At 39.8% G+C, this 25,417-nt stretch overlaps 1 protein-coding gene across 2 annotated transcripts in view; it reads left to right on the forward strand.

The window, feature by feature from the left end:
* vwde (von Willebrand factor D and EGF domains) overlaps positions 1–25,417 on the forward strand; it is a 239,477-nt gene that overhangs the window by 141,904 nt on the left and 72,156 nt on the right. For both annotated transcript variants that reach the window (XM_063042310.1, XM_063042311.1), the window contains exons 16-20: positions 7,325–7,439; positions 8,483–8,733; positions 12,617–12,836; positions 20,233–20,376; positions 20,511–20,684. In XM_063042310.1, coding sequence (XP_062898380.1) covers positions 7,325–7,439; positions 8,483–8,733; positions 12,617–12,836; positions 20,233–20,376; positions 20,511–20,684 — 904 coding nt within the window. The remainder of the gene's footprint in view (positions 1–7,324; positions 7,440–8,482; positions 8,734–12,616; positions 12,837–20,232; positions 20,377–20,510; positions 20,685–25,417) is intronic.

The raw sequence follows: 25,417 nt of genomic DNA on the forward strand, positions 1-25,417 counted from the left end.
GGCAATGTGAATTTGCTTTTCTATATTTACTAACACTTTTTACTTTTGTAAGCTGAAATCTTGAAGATTGAATGTAGTATTGTAATTAAACCTTGGGTACACCAGTTTGAATTATCTTCCCAAATAGAATTCATTAACAATTCCAGTGAATTGAGAGATTTGTTCAGAATATGTGTGTTTCATATAGTTTAGAAAAATTAAAAGTGTGGGTCAGGGAGAATGTTGCTTTTGGTTAAATTTGGTTAAATATCGCCTTTCATTGCACAAGATAACTCTGATATTGAATTCCAGAACTTGCACCCTACCCCCAATGTGCAAATATTCTGCTGATTTGAAAATCTTGGAAGTAGCAAAGGACAGACAAGGGATTGCAGCATAATGTCCCACTCCAGCTGACTAAGTTAACTTTAGGAACTAGTATACTTACATGAGACAAAGCACTTCAGTAAATTTAGCATGAATTTATCATTTGGTCCCATTTTCTTAATGTTCTGTGACTGAAGATTGTTGATTCATTTATAAATTTCTCATGATAAGCTTGATTTATATATTTTGCCTAATCTTCTGGGACTTTACTGTCTAAATATCTCATAAAGAGGGAATCGGTAATGACTTAACAGACTTCGGATCCCTGCATTAGCAGAAGTGAGCTAGTCGTCCAAATGTGATTAGAGTGAGTTGCCCATATACAAAAATTAATAGACCAATGACAGAAGAAATCTTTCAGTTTGAATGCATGACTTCCTAGAAGCCTGTATAGAAGTAGCTTGCCAGCATTGTTAGCATCTATATGTGTGGGGATAATGGCGGAAAATGTGATGTTTTTATATAACCATATAACAATTACAACACAGAAACAGGCCAACTCGGCCCTTCTAGTCCGTGCCAAATGCTTAATCTCACCTAGTCCCACCGACCTGCACTCAGCCCATAACCCTCCATTCCTTTCCTCTCCATATACCCATCCAACTTTCCTTTAAATGACAATATCGAACCTGCCTCTACCACTCTAAGTGGAAGCTCATTCCACACAGCCACCACTCTCTGAGTAAAGAAGTTCCTCCTTGTGTTACCCCTAAACTTTTGCCCCCTAACTCTCAACTCATGTCCTCTTGTTTGAATCTCCCCTACTCTCAATGGAAAAAGCCTATCCACGTCAACTCTATCTATCCCACTCATAATTTTAAATACCTCTATCAAGTCCCCCCTCAACCTTCTACACTCCAAAGAATAAAGACCTAACTTGTTCAACTGTAACTCAGGTGCTGAAACCCAGTTAACATTCTAGTAAATCTTCTCTGTACTCTCTCTATTTTGTTGACATCTTTCCTATAATTCGTTGACCAGAACTGTACACAATACTCCAAATTTGGCCTTACCAATGCCTTGTACAATTTTAACATTACATCCCTACTCCTATACTCAATGCTCTGATTTATAAAGGCCAGCATACCAAAAGCTTTCTTCACCACCCTATCCACATGGGATTCCACCTTCAGGGAACTATGCACCATTATTCCTAGATCACTCTGTTCTACTGCATTCTTCAATGCCCTACCGTTTACCATGTATGTCCTATTTTGATTAGTCCTACCAAAATGTAGCACCTCACACTTATCAGCATTAAACTCCATTTGCCATCTTTCAGCCCACTCTTCTAACCGGCCTAAATCTCTCTGTAAGCTTTGAAAACCTGCTTCATTATCCACAATACCACCTATCTTAGTATCATCTGCATACTTACTAATCCAATTTACCACCCCATCATCCAGATCATTAATGTAGATGACAAACAACATTGGACCCAGTACAGATCCCTGAGGCACACCACCAGTCACCGGCCTCTAACTTGACAAACAGTTATCCACCACTACTCTCTGGCATCTCCCATCCAGCCACTGTTGAATCCATTTTACTACTTCAATATTAACACTTAACAATTGAACCTTCCTAACTAGCCTTCCATGTGGAACCTTGTCAAAGGCCTTACTGAAGTTCATATAGACAACATCCACCACTTTGCCCTCGTCAACTTTCCTAGTAACCTCTTCAAAAAATTCAATAAGATTTGTCAAACATGACCTTCCACCCACAAATCCATGTTGACTGTTCCTAATCAGACCTTGTCTATCCAGGTAAGTATATATACCATCTCTAAGAATACTTTCCATTAATTTACCCACCACTGACGTCAAACTTACAGGCCGATAATTGCTAGGTTTACTCTTAGAATTCTTTTTAAACAATGGAACAACATGAGCCAATCCTCCGGCACCATCCCGTTTCTAATGACATTTGAATTATTTCTGTCAGAACCCCTGCTATTTCTACACTAATCTCCCTCAAGGTCCTTAGGAATGTCCTGTCAGGACCCGGAGTCTTATCCACTTTTATATTCCTTAAAAGCGCCAGAACTTCCTCTTCTTTAATCATCATAGTTTCCATAACTTCCCTACTTGTTTCCCTTTCCTTACACAATTCAATATCCTTGTCCTTAGTGAATACTGAAGAAAAGAAATTGTTCAAAATCTCCCTCATCTGTTTTGGCTCCACACATAGCTGTCCACTCTGATTCTCTGAGGGACCAATTTTATCCCTCACTATCCTTTTAACTGTATATAACTGTAGAAACCCTTTGGATTTATTTTCACCTTACTTGCCAAAGAAACCTCATATCTTCTTTTAGCTTTTTCTAACTTCTTTCTTAAGATTCTTTTTACATTCTTTGTATTCCTCGAGCAACTCATTTACTCTATGCTGCCTATATTTATTGTAGATCCCTCTCTTTTTCTGAGCCAAGTTTCCAATATCTGTTGAAAACCATAGCTCTCTCAAACTTTTAACCTTTCCTTTCAACCTAACAGGAATATGAAGATTCTGTACCCTCAAAATTTCACCTTTAAATGACCTCCATTTCTCTAATACACCCTTCCCATAAAACAAATTGTCCCAATCTATTCCTTCTAAATCCTTTCCATCTCCTCAAAGTTGGCCTTTCTCCAATCAAAAATCTCAACCCTGGGTCCAGACCTATCCTTCTCCATAATTATATTGAAACTAATAGCATTATCTTCTTTTTCTTCCTTCTCCCCTACATCTGTTCCTACATGCTTGTTCCCCCCCACCCCTGTATCTAGTTTAAATCTACTGAAGTGATCCCCAACACAAACCTCCGTCACCTGACCTATCTCACTCCCTAACAGGAGATCCGACACTGCCCCTTTTCTCGTTGGTACCTCTATGTATTCCTGCAAAAAACTATCTTGCACACATTTTACAAACTCCAAACCTTCCAGCCCTTTTACAGTATGGGCTTCCCAGTCTATGTGTGGAAAATTAAAATCTCCCACAATCACAACTTTGTGCTTACTACAAATATCTGCTATCTCCTGACATATTTGCTCCTTCAATTCTCACTCCCCATTAGGTGGTCTATAATACATCCATATAAGTGTTACTACACCTTTCCCATTCCTCAATTCCACCCAAATAGCCTCCCTAGATGAGCCCTCTAATCTATCCTCCCAGAAAACCACTGTAATATTTTCTCTGACAAGCAATGCAACACCTCCCCCTCTTGTCCCTCCGATTCTATCACACCTGAAACAACAAAATCCAGGAATATTTAGTTGCCAATCACACCCCTCCTGCAACCATGTTTCACTAATAGCTACAACAACATATTTTCAGTTATCAATCCATGCTACAAACTCATCCACCTTTCTTACAATGCTCCTAGCATTAAAATAAATGCATTTAAGAAATTTTCCACCTCTTACTCCTTGTTTATCACTAACGGTGCAAACAACTTTACTATCTTCTTTTTCTTCCTTCTCCCCTGCATCTGTTCCTACACGCTTGTTCCCCCCCGCCCCCCGTATCTAGTTTAAATCTACTGGAGCCTCTCTAGCAAACCTACCTGCAAGAATATTTGTCCCCCTCCAGTTCAGATGTAAACCATTCCACCGGAACAGGTCCCAACTTCCTTGGAAAATTGCCCAATTATCTATAAATCTGAAGCCCTCCCTCCTGCACCATGTCTTCAGCCATGTGTTGATCTGCTCTATCTCACTATTTCTAAACCTGCCCGCACGTGGCAGTGGTAGCAATCCTGAGATTGCTATCTTGGAGGTTGTCACATACCTCGTGACGGGTTAAAGAACCAGCTGAGATGGAAACCACTTTGGAGTCCGGTATTGCTATTAACTAATATTATTTATTAGTAACTGTGCAATACAGTAATATAAATGCAGATAAATCAAACAGGTTAGCAATGATTATATATAAGTAAGTGTGGAATATATATGAAAACCAATGTTCTTCAAGTCTAGGGGTAAATAGATAGTCTTACAATGATGAGTAAAGTTCAGTTCGGTTTGTGGTATTGAGTTGAGCAGTGATGGAGAGAGAGGGAGAGATCTGAGTCTTCAGGTGAGCTCATGCTGTCGATCTTCTCGTTGTCCTCTGAAATGCTTTGAAAGTCACCGACTGTGACTTCAACAAAGGGGACCATTTTTCTGTGGTGGAGTTATCAACCCAGGCAAAGGTGGACACATGGACAACTCCACACCGGTCACTCTGTTTTTTCACTGCAAGAACCACTGATTGATCCGCCTGATCGATCCTCCAAAAACATGTGCCTGAGGTCTATCATCTGACCTCCTATTTATCTCACCGTACTGAGTACCAACTGTCATTCAAATAACTCCTCCTTCCTTTGTCTGTGTAAGAAATGTACAAGCAGGCAAATGTCTTTGGAGAAAGTATAAACATACTCCAGAGAATCTATAACATTGATTGTCCATCAAATAACACCGCTCAGTCACCATAGTGACTTATGAGCTGCTCGGTTCTCTCTCTCCCCTCTCTCTCCTCTCTCTCCTCTCTCTCCTCTCTCTCCTCTCTCCCCTCTCTCCCCTCTCTCCCTCTCTCCCTCTCCCCCTCTCCCCCCTCTCCCCCTCTCCCCCTCTCCCCCTCTCCCCCTCTCCCCCTCTCCCCCTCTCCCCCCTCTCCCCCTCTCTCCCTCTCTCCCCTCTCCCCTCTCTCCCCTCTCTCCCCTCTCCCCCTCTCCCCCCTCTCCCCCTCTCCCCCTCTCCCCCTCTCCCCCTCTCCCCCCTCTCCCCCCTCTCCCCCTCTCCCCCTCTCCCCCCTCTCCCCCTCTCCCCCCTCTCTCCCCTCTCTCCCTCTCTCCCCTCTCCCCCTCTCCCCCTCTCCCCCTCTCCCCCCTCCCCCCTCTCCCCCTCTCCCCCTCTCCCCCTCTCCCCCTCTCCCCCTCTCCCCCTCTCCCCCCTCTCCCCCCTCTCCCCCCTCTCCCCCCTCTCCCCCTCTCCCCCCTCCCCCCTCTCCCCCCTCCCCCCTCTATCCCCTCTATCCCCATCTCCCCCCCCCAACGCAGCAGGAATCCGCAGAAATCCAAAAGTTCTTTGTGCCTTTAAGTGACAGTCCAAAAGTTAGTCTTCATCTCTCTCTCTCTTTTCAAAACAAGATGTCGATGTCAAATGCCCCGCTGTCTCTTTCAAAAGCACAGTTCATTGGGGTAATCGAGCACAGTTCATAGGGGTAATTCAGGACCCTGTCACAAGGTCCTGTTCTTTAACTTGGCACCTAACTCTCTAAACTCACCTTTCAGGACCTCCTCACTCTTCCTACCCATGTCCCTACATGGACCACAACATCCGGCTGCTCACCCTCCCTCTTGCGAATACTGATTTTATTCTATCATTATTCCTTCCTCTGAGTATATCAACCTACATTTGGATAAGTGTTCACTCCAAAAGGCAAAGTTTGGGTATGTTTCAAGAATTAAAAGAAAAGTGAATCTTGTATTATTCATTTGATGACCTGGTCTTTCCTGAACCTGGACTGCCACCTAAAATTGCCACCTGCAGTCCATCCTGTAAGGACTTCACCTGTATTAGGTACACAGGACTAATGATGCTGGCTCTGCCTTCAGGAATTGGGCAATACAATCTAAATAACCACTGTGCCCTAGGCCCCATGTCCAGAATACTCCCAAATGACTTTTAAAACAGGTAAAATTCTAATTTTTGCTTTCTTTTGAAACTGTAACTCTGTTTATCAGTTTCCTCATGACTTTGACATTCAGAGTCATTAAAAAGTTATTATAAAATAAAATTGTAATATTCATTAACAATGTATTAAAAACCTGTAAATCATTAAAACATAAGTAATGTTTGTGGTGGCCAGTACTATCATGTTTTCTGTTGTGTGCTGGGGCAGCAGGCTGAGGGTAACAGACACCAACAGAATCAACAAACTCATTCGTAAGGCCAGTGATGTTGTGGGGATGGAACTGGACTCTCTGACGGTGGTGTCTGAAAAGAGGATGCTGTCTAAGTTGCATGCCATCTTGGTCAATGTCTCCCATCCACTACATAATGTACTGGGTGGGCACAGGAGTACATTCAGCAAGAGACTCATTCCTCCGAGATGCAACACAGTGCGTCATAGGAAGTCACTCCTGCCTGTGGCCATCAAACTTTACAACTCTTCCCTTGGAGGGTCAGACACCCTGAGCCAATAGGCTGGTCCTGGACTTATTTTGTAATTTACTGGCATAATTTACATATCACTATTTAACTATCTATGGTTCTATTACTATTTATTATTTATGGTGCAACTGTAACAAAAACCAGTTTCCCCCGGGATCAATAAGGTATGACTATGACTAATGTTGCACCTGGTTTACCAGGTCTAAGATCAGATGGGTGATTTCTCCTGCAAGACAGTATCACATAAATCTGGGACTTCCTTCTCTGAGAATGTCTGAAAGCTGGCACTTTTCCTGATATTAGACATGGCCATGGCAACTTGACTTGAGAGTAAGTCCTGTTTTAATAAAACAACAAACCTGAAATTTGATGACAGCTCTAAATCAAGCCGCATATTTGAGTCATGGAGGTAGAAACAATTCCTTTGGCCTCCATGTCCATTCAGGCCATCAACTCCTGTGTATACTAATCCCTTTCTTCAGCTTGGCCCATTGCCTTCTACACTGTAGCGTTTCAAGCGGTAATTTAAATCGGGGTCCCTAACCTCTGGGCCGCGGACCGATACATTGCCACGAAGAACGCAGCGGTGCAGCGGTCGCTGGAGCGCACCCAGCACATCTTTAAGAAAAAAAGCCGAAATAAACAAGCTAATTAATTAGGTGCGGCCCGGCACGTAAATGTCGGCCCAGATCAGAGGCGATTGCCGATTTCACTTGCTCTAAGCGATGTTCACTCCTCTTTCCAGGGTGCCGTGGTGACACATTGTCTGAACTAGATTCTTACTTGGCTATTTGTATATTTTTTTGTTCTAGGAGAACACATGTAATATAGATGGGCTCTGCTATGGTGCAGGGGATCCTAATCCAAGTAGCCCTTGCCTTTTATGCCAACCAGACACATCCATATTTGAATGGACAGTTATTGAAAGTAAGTTGATTCACTTTCCCTGATCTCAGTTTGCTGCTAGAACAATTTGACTGTAGTCATTCTCTTTTATTGTAATGGAATATCACAAAACATCAGGTTTAAAATCACTTACACATATGTTGTTCTTGCAATTCATTTTTTATTGGCTGAAGCCCAGTCGGTGCAAAATATAATTGTAAATGATGTGGCAGGAAATTTCACCTAATATTTTTGTTTATTTAAAAATATTGCAAAGATCTTTAAGGATATTGGGCCAGAGCATCCTTCAGAAACAGACAGACTAACTGTATTGGCATTATTCAGCCAAAGATTTCTACCAAAACTCAATGTGTGAGTCATTACCCATTCAAGTTCTACATATCACATATTTTTTAATAGGGTCTAAATTGTTGCCACTGATTCATTATTGGAGTACCCTACACTGCTGGAGGTAATTCAGAAGACATGTAGCACCGATAATTGATGGTCGGGTTGTTATTCTCCGATCTTGGCAATTTACTTGCAAATGTCTCATTGCCACGTAAGGAGACATTGTCAGTGTGCCATTGGATGTGATGTACTTTTCAAATGCTTGGCCTTTATGTGTTTTTCAATATGCTGATTGGACATCATTTTGGAAACTCAATCCCTGACTGCAATGCAAAAAAAATTCACCACACAGCCAATCAGTGACAAGGTTTCTTAACATCATCACAATTGAGCTTCCAAAATGATGTCCAATCGGCATATTGAAAATCATATAAAGGTCAAGCATTCTGATAGCATACTACGATCAACGGCGCACTGACAATGTCTCCTCGCGTAGAGACAAAATGTTTACAAATAAATTGCCAAGATCAGAGAACAATTCAACCTAACTACCCTATACTGTGTCCATCAGATTAGAGCATGTCAATAGCTAGTGGATATTGTGACCAGGCATCAAAATGGGTTGTCCTTCCACGTGAAGGGACAGACTGTTAAGTATGGCTGAGCCATACCAACAGTAATTATTATATTCCTTGTAGCTGTTGTAAATGATATTTGTTTGTTTTTTATTGCAGATAACCACCCTCCAAAATTACATGCTTCACAAGATAAACTGCACACTTTTGTTGGTGAAAATTTTGTGTATCAGTTCTTGGCTACTGACCCAGAAGGTTCTGTTGTTGTTTTCAACATGGATTCTGGTCCCCAGGATGCTAGTCTCTCTCCTGCAGGACTGCTTGTATGGAGAGTTTCTTTGCAGAATGTACAGGTCTTCACTTTGTCTCTGACAGATGACTGTAATACTGAAACCAAAGTGACAGTGGAGGTAAGAAGTAACAAGTGCGTGAAGATGTTCCCCTTAAGGTTCTGTGTACTAATATGATTTCCTGTATAGTAGGAATTGTCAATTTTCTATCAAATGGTCAAACCTTTCATGGGATGGCCAAATTTTCCTGCTCATGGAAATTATCAATGTGGAGAAATTGAATATTTATGAAATCTTAACACACTGTTTGTTTCAAGATTGAGATAACAGATATTTGCTGATGTAAAGGTTGTTTTTAAAATAGTAGAACTAAGTGCTGATAATGGGATGAGTATATCAGGAGTTAAAATAAAGGCATCCGTTAGTCTTGCGAGACCATGGATCTGTGCCTGGAAAGTCTTCACTCTCCAGGGTGCAGGCCTGGGCAAGGTTGTATGGAAGACCAGCAGTTGCCCATGCTGTAAGTCTCCCCTCTCCATGCCACCGATGTTGTCCAAGGGAAGGGCATTAGGACCCATACAGCTTGGCACCAGTGTCGTCGCAGAGCACTGTATGATTAAGTGCCTTGCTCAAGGACACAACACGCTGCCTCGGCTGGGGCTCGAACTCACGACCTTCAGATCACTAGTCGAATGCCTTAACCACTTGGCCACATGCCCATACAGTATGGGTAGGTGATAACACAATAAACTGAGGGCCTTTGAGTATGTTGTATATCTCTTATGATTCTTTTGAAGGGAAGTATGAAATATAAGACACAGGAGCAGACTTGGGCCTTTTGACCCATTGAGTCTATTCTGTCATTGCTGATTTATTTTCCTTCTCAACCCCATTCTCCTGCCTTCACTCATTAACCTTTTACTAATCAACATCCTGTTTTAAATATATCCAATGTTTTGGCCTCCACAGTCATCTGTGGCAATGAACTTCACAGATTACCACCCTCTGGCTAAAGAAATTCCTCCTCATCTCTGTTCTAAAGGGACATCCTTCTCTTCTGAGATTATGCTCTCTGGTCCTGGACTCTCACTATTGGAAACATCCTCTCCATGTCCACTTTGCCTAGAGCATTCAAACATTGCATCAAATTGAGCAGTTCTGGCCAGCAGTTCCAAAGGAAAGTACTGGTGTTCAGTTATGCCATATATGTCAGTCCTTGGTTTCTGCAGACTGTTGAAAATTCCATTGATTTGAATGGAAATTCTAAGATTGATTGCATAGATTGGAAATGGTAAATAGGATAAATTTAAGTTCAGGTCATTGTCATTCAATGTATACTGCCAAACAAAGCAACGTTCCTCCAGACCAAGGTGCATAATGCAGTGTGTGTTAAGTAATATTGCCACAAATAAATTAATGAATAATGTGCATTTACAACACAAGTTTAAAAAGTAAATGGTATAACGCTACTGGTGCTTTATATGTGATGTGACCTGGGTGGTGGCAGGGAGTTCAGTAGTCTTACAATGTGGGGAAGAAGCTGTTATCCATCCTAACAGCTCTTGTCCTTGTGTTACTGTGTCTATTTCCTGATGGTAGGGAGTCAAAGAGATTGTTGGATAGTTGGGAGGAGTCACTGACAATGTGTACACAGTGCTCCTGATAAATGCCTCTGAAGAATGGAAGACCCCTCAGCAGTCCTTGCAATCCTTTGTAGGGACTTGCAGTCAGATGCCTTGCAATTCCCATACTAAATAGTGATGCAGTTAGTCAGGACACACTCGATGGTGCTCCTGTAAAAATTGGTTAGAATAGGGTCGGGGAAGCCTCATCCGTCACAATCTCCTTAGGAACCGGGGACACTGCTGTGCTTTCTTGACCAAAGAGGAAGTGTTGAGGGACCAGGTGAGACTACCTTTTATGTGCACTCACAGAAACTTGGTGTTCCTAACTCTCCACGAAGGAGCAGTTTATGTGCAGTGAGGAGTGGTCAGCCTGTACCTTCCTAATGTCCTCAATCATCTCTTTGGGGTTGAGACTTAAGTTATTACGCTCACACCATTCTACCTCCTCTCTGTATGCTGTCTTGTCATCGTTGTTGATGAGGTCAGTCATTGTTGTGTTATCAGTGAATCTGATGATTTGGTTTGAACTGGATATAGCAGTGCAGTTAAGAAGCAGCAGTGTGAACAGCAGGGGGCTGTGCATGCAGACCTAGATGGTACCGGTGCTCAATTTGATGGAACCAGAGATGTTTTTGCCAACACAGACTGTGGCCTCACACACAAAATGCTGGAGGAGCTCAGCTGGTCAGGCAGCATCGATGGAAATGAATGAACAGTTGATGTTTTTGTGTTGACTGTATATCATTTCCATAGATGCTGCCTGACCAGCTGAGTTCCTCCAGCATTTTGTGAGTTTTGCCTTGGATTTCCAGCATCTGCAGATTTTTCTCCTGTAACACATTGTGGCTTTTCTGTCAAGAAGTCCAAGATACAATTACAGCGAGAGGTGTTGAAACCCAGTGAAGATGTTTCAGCAGCTTGCATTTGGTCCTGGTAAGTGCAGATGGCTGACGATTTTCGGAGGCAACCAGGCAGGATAGGCAGCTGATTCTAGTCCAATTCACACCACTGGTATTGTGTAAGGCAACCAGCAGTTCATGTTTATTTTGCAAATTTAGATGTGTTTATAAGTTTTAATATCATATCCTGCAGTATTACTTATCCATCAAATAATTAATATAATTTTAAGCCAGTAATAAATCATCAAAATTTTGGATATATTCTTTGAGTAAAATAATCATAATATGGTTTGTAACCTGTATTTTAGTAGGACTTCAAGTAATGGTTTAAGTTTGGATCATGTTTGTGTTAATGTCTATATATAGAATGTAGCTTTTGGATGTAGATTAAAATTTGAACAGCAAAGTAATCATAAACAGAGTGGTTAAATGCTATGAGTTACTCAGTATTTTAAGCTGGGTGTTGTATATGATTGGAATTCTCTACCATGGCTCCCAATGTTCAAACAGTGAATATACTAATGAATGAGAAAACTGACTTTGTATGATCTTATTGGGTGGCAGAACAATGTGGAGGGGCCTGATAGCCTATTTTGCCTATTTATTTTCTTTTCAACTGTTATTCCTAAAATGGTTTGAGTCCAACAAGTTGTTACAGGACTCTGAAGTTGTTGTTCTTTCCCCTATGATGGAAACCACAACTACTTGCCAATAAGTTTCTGTTTGAAATACAGGAAGGAAATGGGATTAATCTTCCTGAGTACATACCTAGTTTAAATTTGATTTTAACTTAGTTTCAAAACAATTTTCTTGGTTAGCTTTTTTTTTTCATTTAGTGTCTGTGAATTCTTTCCCATAAGTTGGCTACCTATTAAGAGTGTTATTAGAAGCTGTTTCTGCCCACCCCAAAGTCCAAACATTCAGAAGACTAATTTCTGTACCAAAAAGTGACATTTTTCTTTTCCACATGCATCTGGGTAGTTATTTTGTTTAATAATGTGTTATTAATAAAGCAAACAAAATAACAGACAATTAATGGAAACTTTAATTTGCACTATTATTATTCTTTTCCAATATGAGGTTTTAAAATTAAACTGTTCTTTAAATAGTAATAATGTCACTATAACAATAAAAGTCTTTGTGAGCTGCCAAGCAGTTGAATTATGTGCCTCAATCATCATATCAATGTTTTTCCTTGCCTTTTGTACCTCCTTACCTCTCTTTTGCTTTTTGTTATGCCATTCATAATGCAACTGCAAAACAACATTTTTACAGTGTAAACCTATGTTTTCATTCATAAGTTAAATTATAATCTTGTCAAATTATAATGCATTCTAAAAAGTAGGACAGAATTGCCTATTTCACCACAGTTTAATCACTTCATCTAACCATATTACTTGGGAAATTTGAGATGTATGTAATGCCACGTATAAACTTTATCATTCTGTTATAATGTGTAATATTCTGTTTTCTGAATAGGTCACAATAAAGTCATGCAACTGCTTGAATGGAGGGTCCTGCGTTACAAATATCAATTTTCCTCCAGGGAGCGGAGAGTACCTGTGTATATGTTCGACAGGTTTTGAAGGAAGCTTCTGTGAAGTAAATATTAATGACTGCAAATCCAATCCATGTGAGTTTGGAAAATGTGTGGACGAAGTCAATAGCTACTCATGTAAATGTCAAGAAGGCTTTCAAGGTAAATAGTTTCTCTGCACTGCAATAATCACAGAAGGTTTATTTTTCAATGTTTGATTTCCTCAGTTTCCAGCTATCCACAAATTGCGTTAACTTCCGATGTTCAATAAAGTTTTGTGGAATAGGGTACAGTGGATGGATATCTCTGACTGTATGAAGAATAATAAAGCCTGCTGGCTTTTCATTGCTCCAAAGCCAATTTTAGTTAATAGATGAACCAAGCACTGACAGATTTTTTTTAATGGTATTTATGCTCGGGGGGAAAGAAAGAATGAAAATAGAGAGAAAGAAGTGACAAGCACAGAGGGCCAGTCCTGACACATGTACAGTACTATGCAAAAATCTTAGACACATTAATTTATAGAGCTTGGGTGTCCAAGAATTTTTCACAGTACTTTAGTACTTTTATATATCGCACTGAACTGCTGCACAAAAAAATAAACTCGATTCTGATATGGGTCTCTATGGTGGAATGAGAGTGGGAAGAGGGCAGGGAGAGGGTATTCATAGTTGAGAAAAGGGGAAAGGAGATGAGAGAGAGTGGGAAGCACCAGAGAGACATTCTGCAATGATCAATTGTTTAGAATCAAATAAACATGCCTGGTGTTTTGGGGCTAGCTGTTTGTACCCACCAAACCCCCTCCCCCACCCACCCCTGCCCTGGCACTCCCTCTTGCCACCTGTCCACCACCCCTTCCCCAGCACTCCACCCTCATCATTCTCAATATCGTTTGCTCCTGCCAGATTTAAAAACTTGCTCTCCACTCTATGTTGACAATACAACACTGTACAGAAGTCTTGGATACCCTAGCTATATACATTTATTTTTATTTATTGAGGTACAGCATGAAAAAGATACTTCCAGCCCTTTGCGCCATGCTGCCCAGCAATCCCCTATATAATCCGAGCCTAATCATGGGACAATTTACGATGATCAATTAACCTACCAACTGGTGTGGAGAATGTGCAAACTCTGTACAGGAAGCCGAGGGAACTAATCCCGGGTCGCCGATACTGTAAATCATGCTAACCACTACGCTACCATGCTGCCCACTGTACCTAAGGCATTTGCATAGTACTGTAGAAAGAAAGAACAAGCTATTTTTTTCTTCACCCCTCTGTTTTTTCTTTCATTTGTGCCTAGACTGTTCAGCAAGTCCAAAACAGCTCAGACGATTTTATTTTGCCCAAATTTCAGAGCATTAGCAAAACATTACTTAACTTCCATTTAGTTTTAACCTACTACTGACATTTATTTGTGTGGAGCATTGCCTCCTCCAACTTCTCTGCCACTTTCTTTCCCTCTTTCTCAGTTCTGATGATTTTCAACCCAAAATGTTAATTGTTCCTCTTTCCACAAATGCCACCTAGCCTGAATATTCTTACATTTCTTGATTTTAGTTTCTCTTTTTAAATCTTTTTATTGAATGAGTATACAAAGGGTAAACCATAAAGGCACTAATACACTGTTAGAAATTACAGGAGATATTAATACAGAAGAAAAAATTGATACAAACAGTGCAATTTAAACATAAAATAATATGGTAAAATAATAGTATACTAATTTATTTATATATCAATAGAGAAAAGGAAAAAACCCTCCAAAAAAGACCCCCCAAAAAAAAACCCACCGTGCAACTAAACTAAAAGCAAAACAAAGCAATGGGCAAGAACTTAAAATCACGTCCTCAAACCCGACCTCCATTAAAAACAGTTTTAAAAAAAAAGGCAAGAAGGGAATATAAATATGGAACAAAAGAGAAAAAAAAATTACATTAAATGAAAATATTGAATAAAAGATCTCCAGGTCTGATCAAATTTAAGTGAGGAATCATAAAGATTACTTCTAATTTTCTCCAAATTTAAGCATAATATCGTCTGGGAAAACCAAAAAAAGGTAGTTGGAGCATTAAGCTCTTTCCAATGTTGTAAGATACATCTTTTTGCCATTAAAGTAAGAAATGCAATCATTCTACGAGCTGAAGGGGAAAGATTACTGGAAATTTTAGGTAATCCAAAGATAGCAGTAATAAGATGAGGAGATATATCTATATTCAATACCTTTGAGATAATATTAAAAATGTCTCTCCAAAAAGTTTCCAGAGTAGGACAAGACCAAAACATACGAGTTAAAGAGGCTATCTGCCCCGGACATCTATCACAAAAAGGATTAATATGAGAATAGAAACGAGCTAATTTATCTTTGGACATATGTGCTCTATGAACAACTTTAAATTGAATTAGGGAATGTTTAGCACAGATAGAGGAAGTATTGACTAATTGTAAAATCTGCCCCCAGTCATCCACAGAAATAATAGAACCCAATTCTTGTTCCCAATCTGACCTAATCTTATCAAATGGAGCTTTCCTAAGTTTCATAATAATATTATAAATCATAGCCGATGCACCTTTCTCACATGGATTAAGGTTAATTATAACATCTAAAATATATGTAGGAGGGAGCATTGGAAAGGGAGAAAGTATAGTACTTAGGAAATTTCTAACTTGGAGATATCTAAAAAAATGTATTCTTGGTAAATTATATTTATTAGATAATTGTTCAAAAGACATAAGGGAACCATCTAAAAATAAATCCAAAAACCGTGAAATACCCTTAGTCTTCCAAATTTGAAATGCACGATCCGTGAAAGAGGGAGGAAAAAATATGTTACCTAAAATAGGGATCGCTAGCCCAAATTGGTTGAGATCAAAAAATTTTCTGAATTGAAACCAAATCGGGTTAGAGACCAGTTTGAGGTGTTTCAAATCAAAAGGAAGAGAGGAACCTAAAATAGAGCCAAGTGCACAGCCCTGAGCAGATTGTAATTCCAATACTACCCATTTAGGAATGGATTGTGTATCTTGGTCAAGTAACCAAAATTTCATATGTCGAACATTAATTGCCCAATAATAGAATCTAAAGTTAGGTAATGCTAGACCTCCATCTCTCTTGGCTTTCTGTAAATGTATTTTACCCAATCTCGGGTTTTTATTTTGCCAAATAAATGAAGAAATTTTAGAGTCAACTTTATCAAAAAAAAGATTTTGGAACAAAAATTGATAATGCCTGAAATATATATAAAAATTTTGGCAGAATAAACATCTTAACTGCATTAATACGACCAATCAAAGTTAAATATAATGGAAGCCATTTAGATGAAAGTTGAGTAATATGATCAATTAAGGGTAAGAAATTAGTCTTAAATAAATCTTTGTATTTACAAGTAATTTTAATCCCAAGATATGAGAAATAATTATTAATCAATTTAAACGGAAAGTTATGATACAAGGGAAGTTGTTTATTAAACGGAAAAAGTTCACTCTTACTAAGATTTAATTTATAACCTGAAAAAAGACTAAATTGTGCTAATAAATCTAAAGCAGCAGGGATAGATTTTTGAGGATTAGAAATATATAAAAGTAAGTCATCAGTTTAGAGTGATATTTTATGGGACTTAAGCCCCGAGTTATCCCAATAATATTTGAAGATTCTTGAATGGCAATTGCAAGAGGTTCTAATGCAATATCAAATAATAAAGGACTAAGAGTACCTTGTCGAGTACCTCGAAAAAGAGGGAAAAAAGGTGAGCTTAAAGAGTTAGTACGGACCGAGGCCATAGGAGAATGATATAACAGTTTAATCCAGGATATAAATTTCGAGCTAAAATTAAACATTTCAAGCACCTTAAATAAGTAAGGCCATTCTACTCTATCAAAAGCTTTTTCAGCATCTAAAGAGATAACACACTCAGGAACATTTTGTGAGGGGGTATAAACAATATTTACAAGTGTGCGAATGTTATAGAAAGAGTAACGACCTTTAATAAAACCCGTTTGGTCTTCCAAAATAATAAAAGGGAGCACTTTTTCTAATCTGTTTGCTAATAATTTAGAAAAAATTTTAGAATCAACATTTAATAAAGATATTGGTCTATAAGATGCACATTGAGCAGGATCTTTATCCTTCTTTAATATTAGAGAGATTGACGCTCTATAGAAAGATTCAAGAAGTTTACCCAGTTTTAATGAAGTCTCCAAAGCCCTACAGAACCAAGGGATTAATGAAGGTGCAAAAAACTTATAAAATTCCATGGTAAACCCATCAGGGCCAGGAGCTTTGCCCAGTTTCATAGAGGAAATAACATTCTTAATCTCATCAGTAGTAATGGGAGTATCAAGCATAGAAGACATATCCTGTGAAATCTCAGGGAAATCTAGGTTATCTAAAAAGTCATTCATATATTTAGAGTCTCGTAAAGACTCAGATTGATATAAGGAAGAATAAAAATCAAAGAAGGTTTGATTGATCTCCGCATGATCAAATATCAGTCGATCATTTTGATTATAAATCTGATTAAATTGAGATTTAGTATAATTAGACTTCAGTTGGTTAGCCAACAGTTTACCAACTTTGTCACTGTGTACATAAAATTCACTTCTTGTTTTACTTAATTGGTTTACAATCGAGGACGAAAGTAATAAACTGTGTTCCATTTGAAGTTCAGTTCTTTATTTATACAACTCCTCAGAGGGAGCTGTAACATATTTCTTATCAATTTCCTTAATCTTGTCCACAATTGCCAACTCCTCCTGCTTCAACTTCTTCCTCAAAGCAGCAGAATACGAGATAATCTGACCACGAATATAAGCTTTAAAAGTATCCCAAAGAATGTTCACAGAAATATCCTCTGTGTAGTTGATTGTAAAAAAGAGATCAATCTGTTCATTCATAAAGTTAACAAAGTCCGAGTCCTGAAGCAGCATCGAATTAAAACGCCATTGTCTATTATTTTGTGTATTGACCTGAATTTTAGTAGAAAGCTTAAGTGGAGCATGATCCGAAATGGTTATAGAATCATAATCACATTTAATCACTGAAGAGATAAGCCGAGAGTCAATAAAAAAATAATCAATTCTCGAATAGGAATGGTGAACATGTGAAAAAAAAGAAAAATCTTTTTCCTGTGGATGCAAAAAACGCCAAATGTCCGTCGACCCAGAATCAGAGAGGAGTGAATTAATCAAAGTTGCAGATTAATTAGGTAAGGTCCGTAGAGGAGCCGAACGGTCCAAAACTGGAGATAAACAGATATTAAGATCTCCGCCCCAGATCAATGAAAACTCATTCAAATTCGGGAACCGATTAAATAATGATTTATAAAATTCCGGACAGTCCATATTGGGAGCATAAACGTTAACCAAAACTACCTTTTTATTGAATAGTAGACCACTAACCAGTAGAAATCTACCATTCGGATCAGAGATAATATCATGTTGTACAAAAGTAACTGAGGAGTCTATAAAAATAGAGACGCCTCGAATCTTAGCGTTAGAATTCGAATGAAACTGTTGTTCCTTCCAGAATTAAAAAAAACGTAGTCTGTCCCCCCTCCGCACATGGGTCTCTTGTAAAAATAGAACATGTGCTTTAAGTCTCCGGAATACTTTAAAAACTTTTTTCCTTTTAATAGGATGATTAAGACCATTAGTATTCCAGGAGACAAAATTAATAATAGACTCCATAAGCCCTAAAGTCAACCCGCAAAAAAGAGGATTGACAGTAGGTTCGACCCACGAACCGGGAAAGGGAACAGAACAAACCAGAGATGACGGGTAGGAGAACGCAACCAATGCTTCAGTAATGTAAATAGCCCAAGAAGAAAAAAACTAAAACGTGAAGCCCCTCCCACCACCCCCCAGCCCATGACCCCAAGGCTAAATCTAAAGCAGACCCGCCAGAAAGAAGCAAGCACTAAAACTACCCCCATGACTTCCGATAGACGCTCACTAAAAAAAGTGTAAATATAAAAAAGATCAACTAATTATAAAACAGTAAAAGAATTTTTAAAAAGTAGATCAGTTAAGACAAACATGATATAAAACAGAGAAAAAGCCAGAAAATATAAAGAAAACCGTAACAGACCACAGACCCTATGATAACCAAAAAAAAAGAAACAAAATTATTAATATAAACTAGTTAGGAAAACCTACAGAAAAAAAGTACAATTAAAGACTACAAAATTTAAGGCCTCAAAGGAAATACACGAAATGATGCTGAGGGAATAACCACCCAGAATCCCCAAGGAAAAAGAAAGGAATGACACAGTTAGAAAGGAAGTTTGGCAGCCATATTAATTAATCAAAAAAAAACTTTTCTGCCCATATAAAGCAACCAAAAATTAAACCCGACAGATTCACAACCTCCGATCAAATGGAGATAATTAAAAATTACGATTAAGATGTTGAAGGTGAAAATTGATCCAGATAACTCTGGGCATCCGATGGAGATTCAAAAAAACGAAGGGCTCCATCAGGCGTACGAATCCTTAAACGCGCAGGGTAAAGCAGCGCTGGTTTTAAATCCATCTTGTAGAGTTCCGACATCACAGATCTATAACGAACCCGTTGATCCCAAATCTGTTTGCTGAAGTCCTCCACGAATCGGAACTGAAGATCCAAAAAATCAATATAACCTTTAGATCGAACAAATCGAAGCAGTTTCTCCTTGTCTTGAAAGTAATGAAAACGTAAAATGACATGTCGAGGTTTATCTGACTTAAACGAATATGATGGAACTCTGTGAGCCCGATCCAATAACGGTGGTTGGTCAGGAAATACGGTAGGAAATGCATCTTTTAAAAGTTGAGAAAAAAACTTTATAGGGTTGTCAGATTCAACAGCTTCACGAACACCAATAATTCGAATATTCTGCTGTCGCATTCTGGATTCTAAGTCAGAGTTTTAGTTTCTCTAACAAAAAACTTGATACACATTTTTGGCAACTGTTGTGATGTTCATGAATCAACTGGGGCAACTATTAATCCTTTGCACTATCTACAAAAGGGTACATTTTTATACCTCACTATTTTCAATTCTGCAATGAGAATACATCGTTGTGAAAGGTGCATGAACCTCTATTTAGATGTGCAACACCGCCAAATGTTATCTCACCCAGAATTTCCCTTTTTTGAATATTGCCATCCATGAAGGGAAACTTTTGCTCAGAAGTAGAGTACCACTGAACATCCCCACATATGTCTAACCCATAACTGCTCAAAATGAACTTAAAATCAGATTTTGAATTAAAATAAATAATTCTGCCATTTATGGTATAATGGGCTGCTAATAATCCCTGTTAGCCAAAAATAGGTGATGCTTACTACTAAGTTCCTGGAAGATTCTTCATTGAGAATGAATGACTTTTGAAGAACCTTTTGGGGGGAGAGGTGGTGGAAGATGATGAGAGTCAACAATATAATCTTGTGATAAGTGTCATTATGGATAGATAAATATTTCATCTGTTGTATTTTGAGGGCTATGATTCTATAGGTACAATTGTGAAAATGAGGTATGTAATTTTTTTTTATTTCACTGCCTCTTCCCTCCTCTGCCACTAGGTCCCAACTGTCAAGAGGATGTCGATGAGTGTGTAGAAAATCTCTGCTTTCCCATGGTGCCCTGCTATAATACATTTGGCTCCTATAGGTGTGGTTCATGTCCGTCAGAAATGGATGGTGATGGAAGTCTGTGCACACCGAAACGTATGTAATTTTTTTGATTGTATGTGCAAGTCAACATATCTTCATAAACAGGCTTTTATCAGTGGGTCAATTATTGTTCTTATCCTTTGTTCTACCTGAAAGAATTACTGACGATCATTCCACAACTATTGCAGTAACTGAGATCTTCAATGAGGACTACACTTTTGAGGATGATGTTGCTGCAAAAGAAGAGGAGTTGCAGGAGGTGGATGTTGTAGATTATGTTACTGACATCAATGAGATCACAGACACAGGAATACTAACCAATGAGGGGCAGCAAAGTTCCATCATCACCAGCTCTGGCCCTGGCAAGTAATAATCCAACTAATATTATTAATAATGCAGTTAATACCAATTAGGAAGCTGAAATTAAGCAAGGTAAAGCAAGATGTTGTAAAAACTGATGTGAATAGTTTGGTATTATACAGAAGTTTCCAAGTCTTGGCACGTGGCCAAGTGGTTAAGGCATTGGTCTAGTGATCTGAAGGTTGCTAGTTCGAGCCTCAGCTGTGGCAACATGTTTGTGTCCTTAAGCAAGGCACTTAACCACACGTTGTTCTAGTGTCTGTGCGAGTGGCGCCCCACACAGACTTCCAATCTGCGCCTTGTAAGGCATGAAAATGCCCGACGCAGGCCTCCCATGGTCTGAGTCAACGTTCCCTCCCTCCCTATAAGAAAAATTGGCTGTCCTGTCTGATATAAATGCAGAATGCTAGTTTTCCAAAAAAACAGAGCTCACAGAGACAGGTAAGGTAATCAATAATACACTCCTACCTCTAGAAGATTTGCACCTTCTTCTGCCACTTCTTCCCATTCAGCCACAATATCATTGCATCCTCTCTCCAGCAGGGTACCACCTGTCATGTGTTACCTTTTCTGGATGGATGAGTGCCTCACTGTGTATATACAATGCCTCTTGTTCGGAGACCATTGAAGTATAAATAAACATGTCAGAATGAGGAAAGTTTCATTCAATGGAAATTGACAAGTTATGGTGATAGTGTGTTTATTACAATATATTTGGCTCTTATTTTAACTTACTCCATCAAGTAATTACCCAGAGATGTTGTCTTTTTGACTGAGGGATCTTGGCTGTGACACCAATAGCAATCACTTCCTAAATAAATCACGTGGTGGTCGGTCCCTGATAGCACCTCCCCCCGCCCCACCCCTTCTGTTCTTCTGTCCTACGATACAGGTCATTTCTCCTCCTCTGTGTTTCCCTTTAGTTGGATACCCAGATCGAGAATGGTTGCTGGTAGTCCCACATCACACCCTGGCACTGGCATGGAAGCTGCCAATGGTGCAGTGATGTTGGTCTGTCATTACTTCTGACAATTGAAGCTGACTTGTCATTTATTGTTTCTCTGAACCAATTTTTGAAGGACCCAGATCAAGTGCAAGAAATACAGCCCCATGTGTTTTCAAATATAGAGGTCTGTTGACACATTTGTCATTCCCATTTAGACTCTTAGCATCTTTTCACTTCGAGTTGCTGCTTTTTCCTGCCAAACACCATGCTAGAAGTCAGGTGGCAGCCATTTTGAGTATATAGAATTATACAACAATCCGTGAATCTTATTGGTAGTCAGAGAATCATTCCTTTAGCAAAAACTTGACATCTATTTTTAGTTAATAGCTTAGGATTTGGAGTTGCCAAAACATACACTATTTGAGCATTTATATATTTTAAGCACTGCTTGTATTTTTGCTCTAAGCTCAAATCCTCCCCCACCTGCTAAAATATTCTATATGCCCTTCAAAATTGTCAGTGTGAGACCACAAATTTTCTGTAAGCTGTCAGAAGGACGTTAGAGTGCTATTTGTTGGCCAAAAAATGGCCCATTTAGCACTATTAAGCACATGGTGCACACAGCCTATTGGTTTTCCCCACAATTATCACTCCACACAAATCAACTGCACAATTTCAACACCCTCAGTCTAGAGAGGAGCAAACATACAATTTCAAACTGGTGTTTCCCATTCCAGATGTATTTCTGTTATTTTGTCATTCATGTATGTGGCTTATCTTGGGCATAATACTTACAGTACATTGCAAAACACATTTTATAAGAACGTAATTTAAGAAACAGGAGCAGGAGTAGGCCATCTCACTATTGATCTGGCTCCATAAGATCATGACTGATCTCGCCGTGAATTCAGCTCCACCTACCTGCCTTTTCCCCAATTTCCTTAATTCCCCAATTATGAAAAAAAATCCAATTGTGTCTTAGATATTATTTAATGAGGCATTGTTTACTACTTCCCTGGCAAGGGAATTCCACAGATTTACTACTATCAGAGAAAAGCATTTACACCTTAAATCTATTCCCCCATATCTTAGAACATAGAACATAGAATAGTACAGCACAGTACAGGCCCTTCAGCCCACAATGTCGTGCTGACCCTCAAACCCTGCCTCCCATATAACCGCCCACCTTAAATTCCTTCATATCCCTGTCTAGTAGTCTCTTAACCTTCACTAGTGTATCTGACTGACTCAGGCAGTGCATTCCACGCACCAACCACTCTCTGGGTAAAAACCTTCCTCTAATATCCCCCTTGAACTTCCCACCCCTTACCTTAAAGCCATGCTCTCTTGTATTGAGCAGTGGTGCCCTGGGGAAGAGGCGCTGGCTATCCACTCTATCTATTTCCCTTATTATCTTGTACACCTCTATCATGTCTCCTGTCGTCCTCCTCCTCTCTAAAGAGTAAAGTTCTAGCTCCCTTAATCTCTGATCATAATCCATACTCTCTAAACCAGGCAGCATCCTGGTAAATCTCCTCTGTACCATTTCAATGCTTTCACATCCTTCCTATAGTGAGGCGACCAGAACTGGACACAGTACTCCAAGTGTGGCCTAACCAGAGTTTTATAGAGCTGCATCGTTACATTGCGACTCTTAAACTCTATCCCTAGACTTATGAAAGCTAACACCCCATAAGCTTTCTTAACTACCCTATCCATCTGTGAGGCAACTTTCAGGGATCTGTGGACATGTACCTCCAGAACCATCTGCTCCTCCACACTACCAAATATCCCGCCATTTACTTTGTACTTTGCCTTGGAGTTTGTCCTTCCAAAGTGTACTACCTCACATTTCTCCAGGTTGAACTCCATCTGCCACTTCTCAGCCCACTTCTGCATCCTATCAATGTCTCTCTGCAATCTTTGACAATCCTCTACACTATCTATAACACCACCAACCTTTGTGTCATCTGCAAACTTGCCAACTCGCACTTCTACCCTCACATCCAGGTCGTTAATAATAATCACAAGAAGTAGAGGTCCCAGAACAGATCCTTGTGTGACACCACTAGTCACAATCCTCCAATCTGAATGTACTCCCTCCACCACCACTCTCTGCCTTCTGCAGGCAAGCCAATTCTGAATCCACCCGGCCAAACTTCCCTGGATCTCATGCCTTCTGACTTTCTGAATAAGCCTACTGTGTGGAACCTTGTCAAATGCCTTACTAAAATCCATATAGATCACATCCACTGCACTACCCTCATCTATATGCCTGGTCACCTCCTCAAAGAACTCCATCAGGCTTGTTGGACATAATCTGCCCTTCACAAAACCATGCTGACTGTCCCTGATCAGACCATGATTCTCTAAATGCCCATAGATCCTATCTCAAAAAATCTTTTCCAACAGCTTTCCCACCACAGACGTAAGGCTCACTGGTCTATAATTACCCGGACTATCCCTACTACGTTTTTTGCACAAGGGGACAACGTTCGCCTCCCTCCAATCCTCCGGTACTATTCCCGTGGACACCGAGGATATAAAGATCCTAGCCAGAGGCTCAGCAATCTCTTCCCTCTCCTCGTGGAGCAGCCTGGGGAATATTCCGTCAGGCCCCGGGAACTTATCCGCCCTATTGTATTTTAACAACTCCAACACCTCCACTCCCTTAATATCAACATGCTCCAGAACATCAACCTCACTCATATTGTCCTCACCATCATCAAGTTCCCTCTCATTGGTGAATACTGAAGAGAACTATTCATTGAGGACCTCGCTCACTTCCACAGCCTCCAGGCACATCTTCCCACCTTTATCTCTAATCGGTCCTACTTTCACTCCTGTCATCCTTTTTTTCTTCACATAATTGAAGAATGCCTTGGGGTTTTCCTTTACCCTACTCACCAAGGCCTTCTCATGCCCCCTTCTTGCTCTTCCCAGCCCCTTCTTAAGCTCCTTTCTTGCTTCCCTATATTCCTCAATAGACCTATCTGATCCTTGCTTCCTAAACCTCATGTATGCTGCCTTCTTCCACCTGACTAGATTTTCCACCTCACTTGTCACCCATGGTTCCTTCACCCTACCATTCATTATCTTCCTCACCGGGATAAATTTATCCCTAACATCCTGCAAGAGATCTCTAAACATCGACCACGTGTCCATAGTACATTTCCCTGTAAAAACATCATCCCAATTCACACCCACAAATTCTAGCCTTATAGCCTCATAATTTGCCCTTCCCCAATTAAAAATTTTCCTGTCCTCTCTGATTCTATCCTTTTCCATGATAATGCTAAAGGCCAGGGAGCAGTGGTCACTGTCCCCCAGATGCTCACCCACTGAGAGATCTGTGACCTGACCTGGTTCATTACCTAGTACTAGATCTAGTATGGCATTTCCCCTAGTCTCCCTGTCCACATTGACAGGAATCCATCTTGGACACACTTAACAAACTCTGCCCCATCTAAACCCTTGGAACTAAACAGGTGCCAATCAATATTAGGGAAGTTAAAGCCTCCCAATCTGCTCCTCTGTATCTCTGTTGCTACCAGGGGGCCTATAGAATACCCCCAATACTCTCTTCCTGTTCCTGACTTCCACCCATACTGACTCAAAATATCTTGAGACTCTATTCCTTAGTTCTAGTCTCATGTACCAGTGCAAACAACATTTCTGCTTCTATATTGTACCCGCTCATAATTTTATGTTTTTACTTGATCTCCTCTTATTCTTCTGCTTTTCAGTCAGTGTAGTCCCAGGGTGACTTAATCTCTCCCCTGATGAAGG

This window comes from Mobula hypostoma, chromosome 3 (genome assembly GCF_963921235.1).
Source record: "Mobula hypostoma chromosome 3, sMobHyp1.1, whole genome shotgun sequence".
In the NCBI taxonomy this organism is placed as follows: domain Eukaryota; kingdom Metazoa; phylum Chordata; class Chondrichthyes; order Myliobatiformes; family Myliobatidae; genus Mobula; species Mobula hypostoma.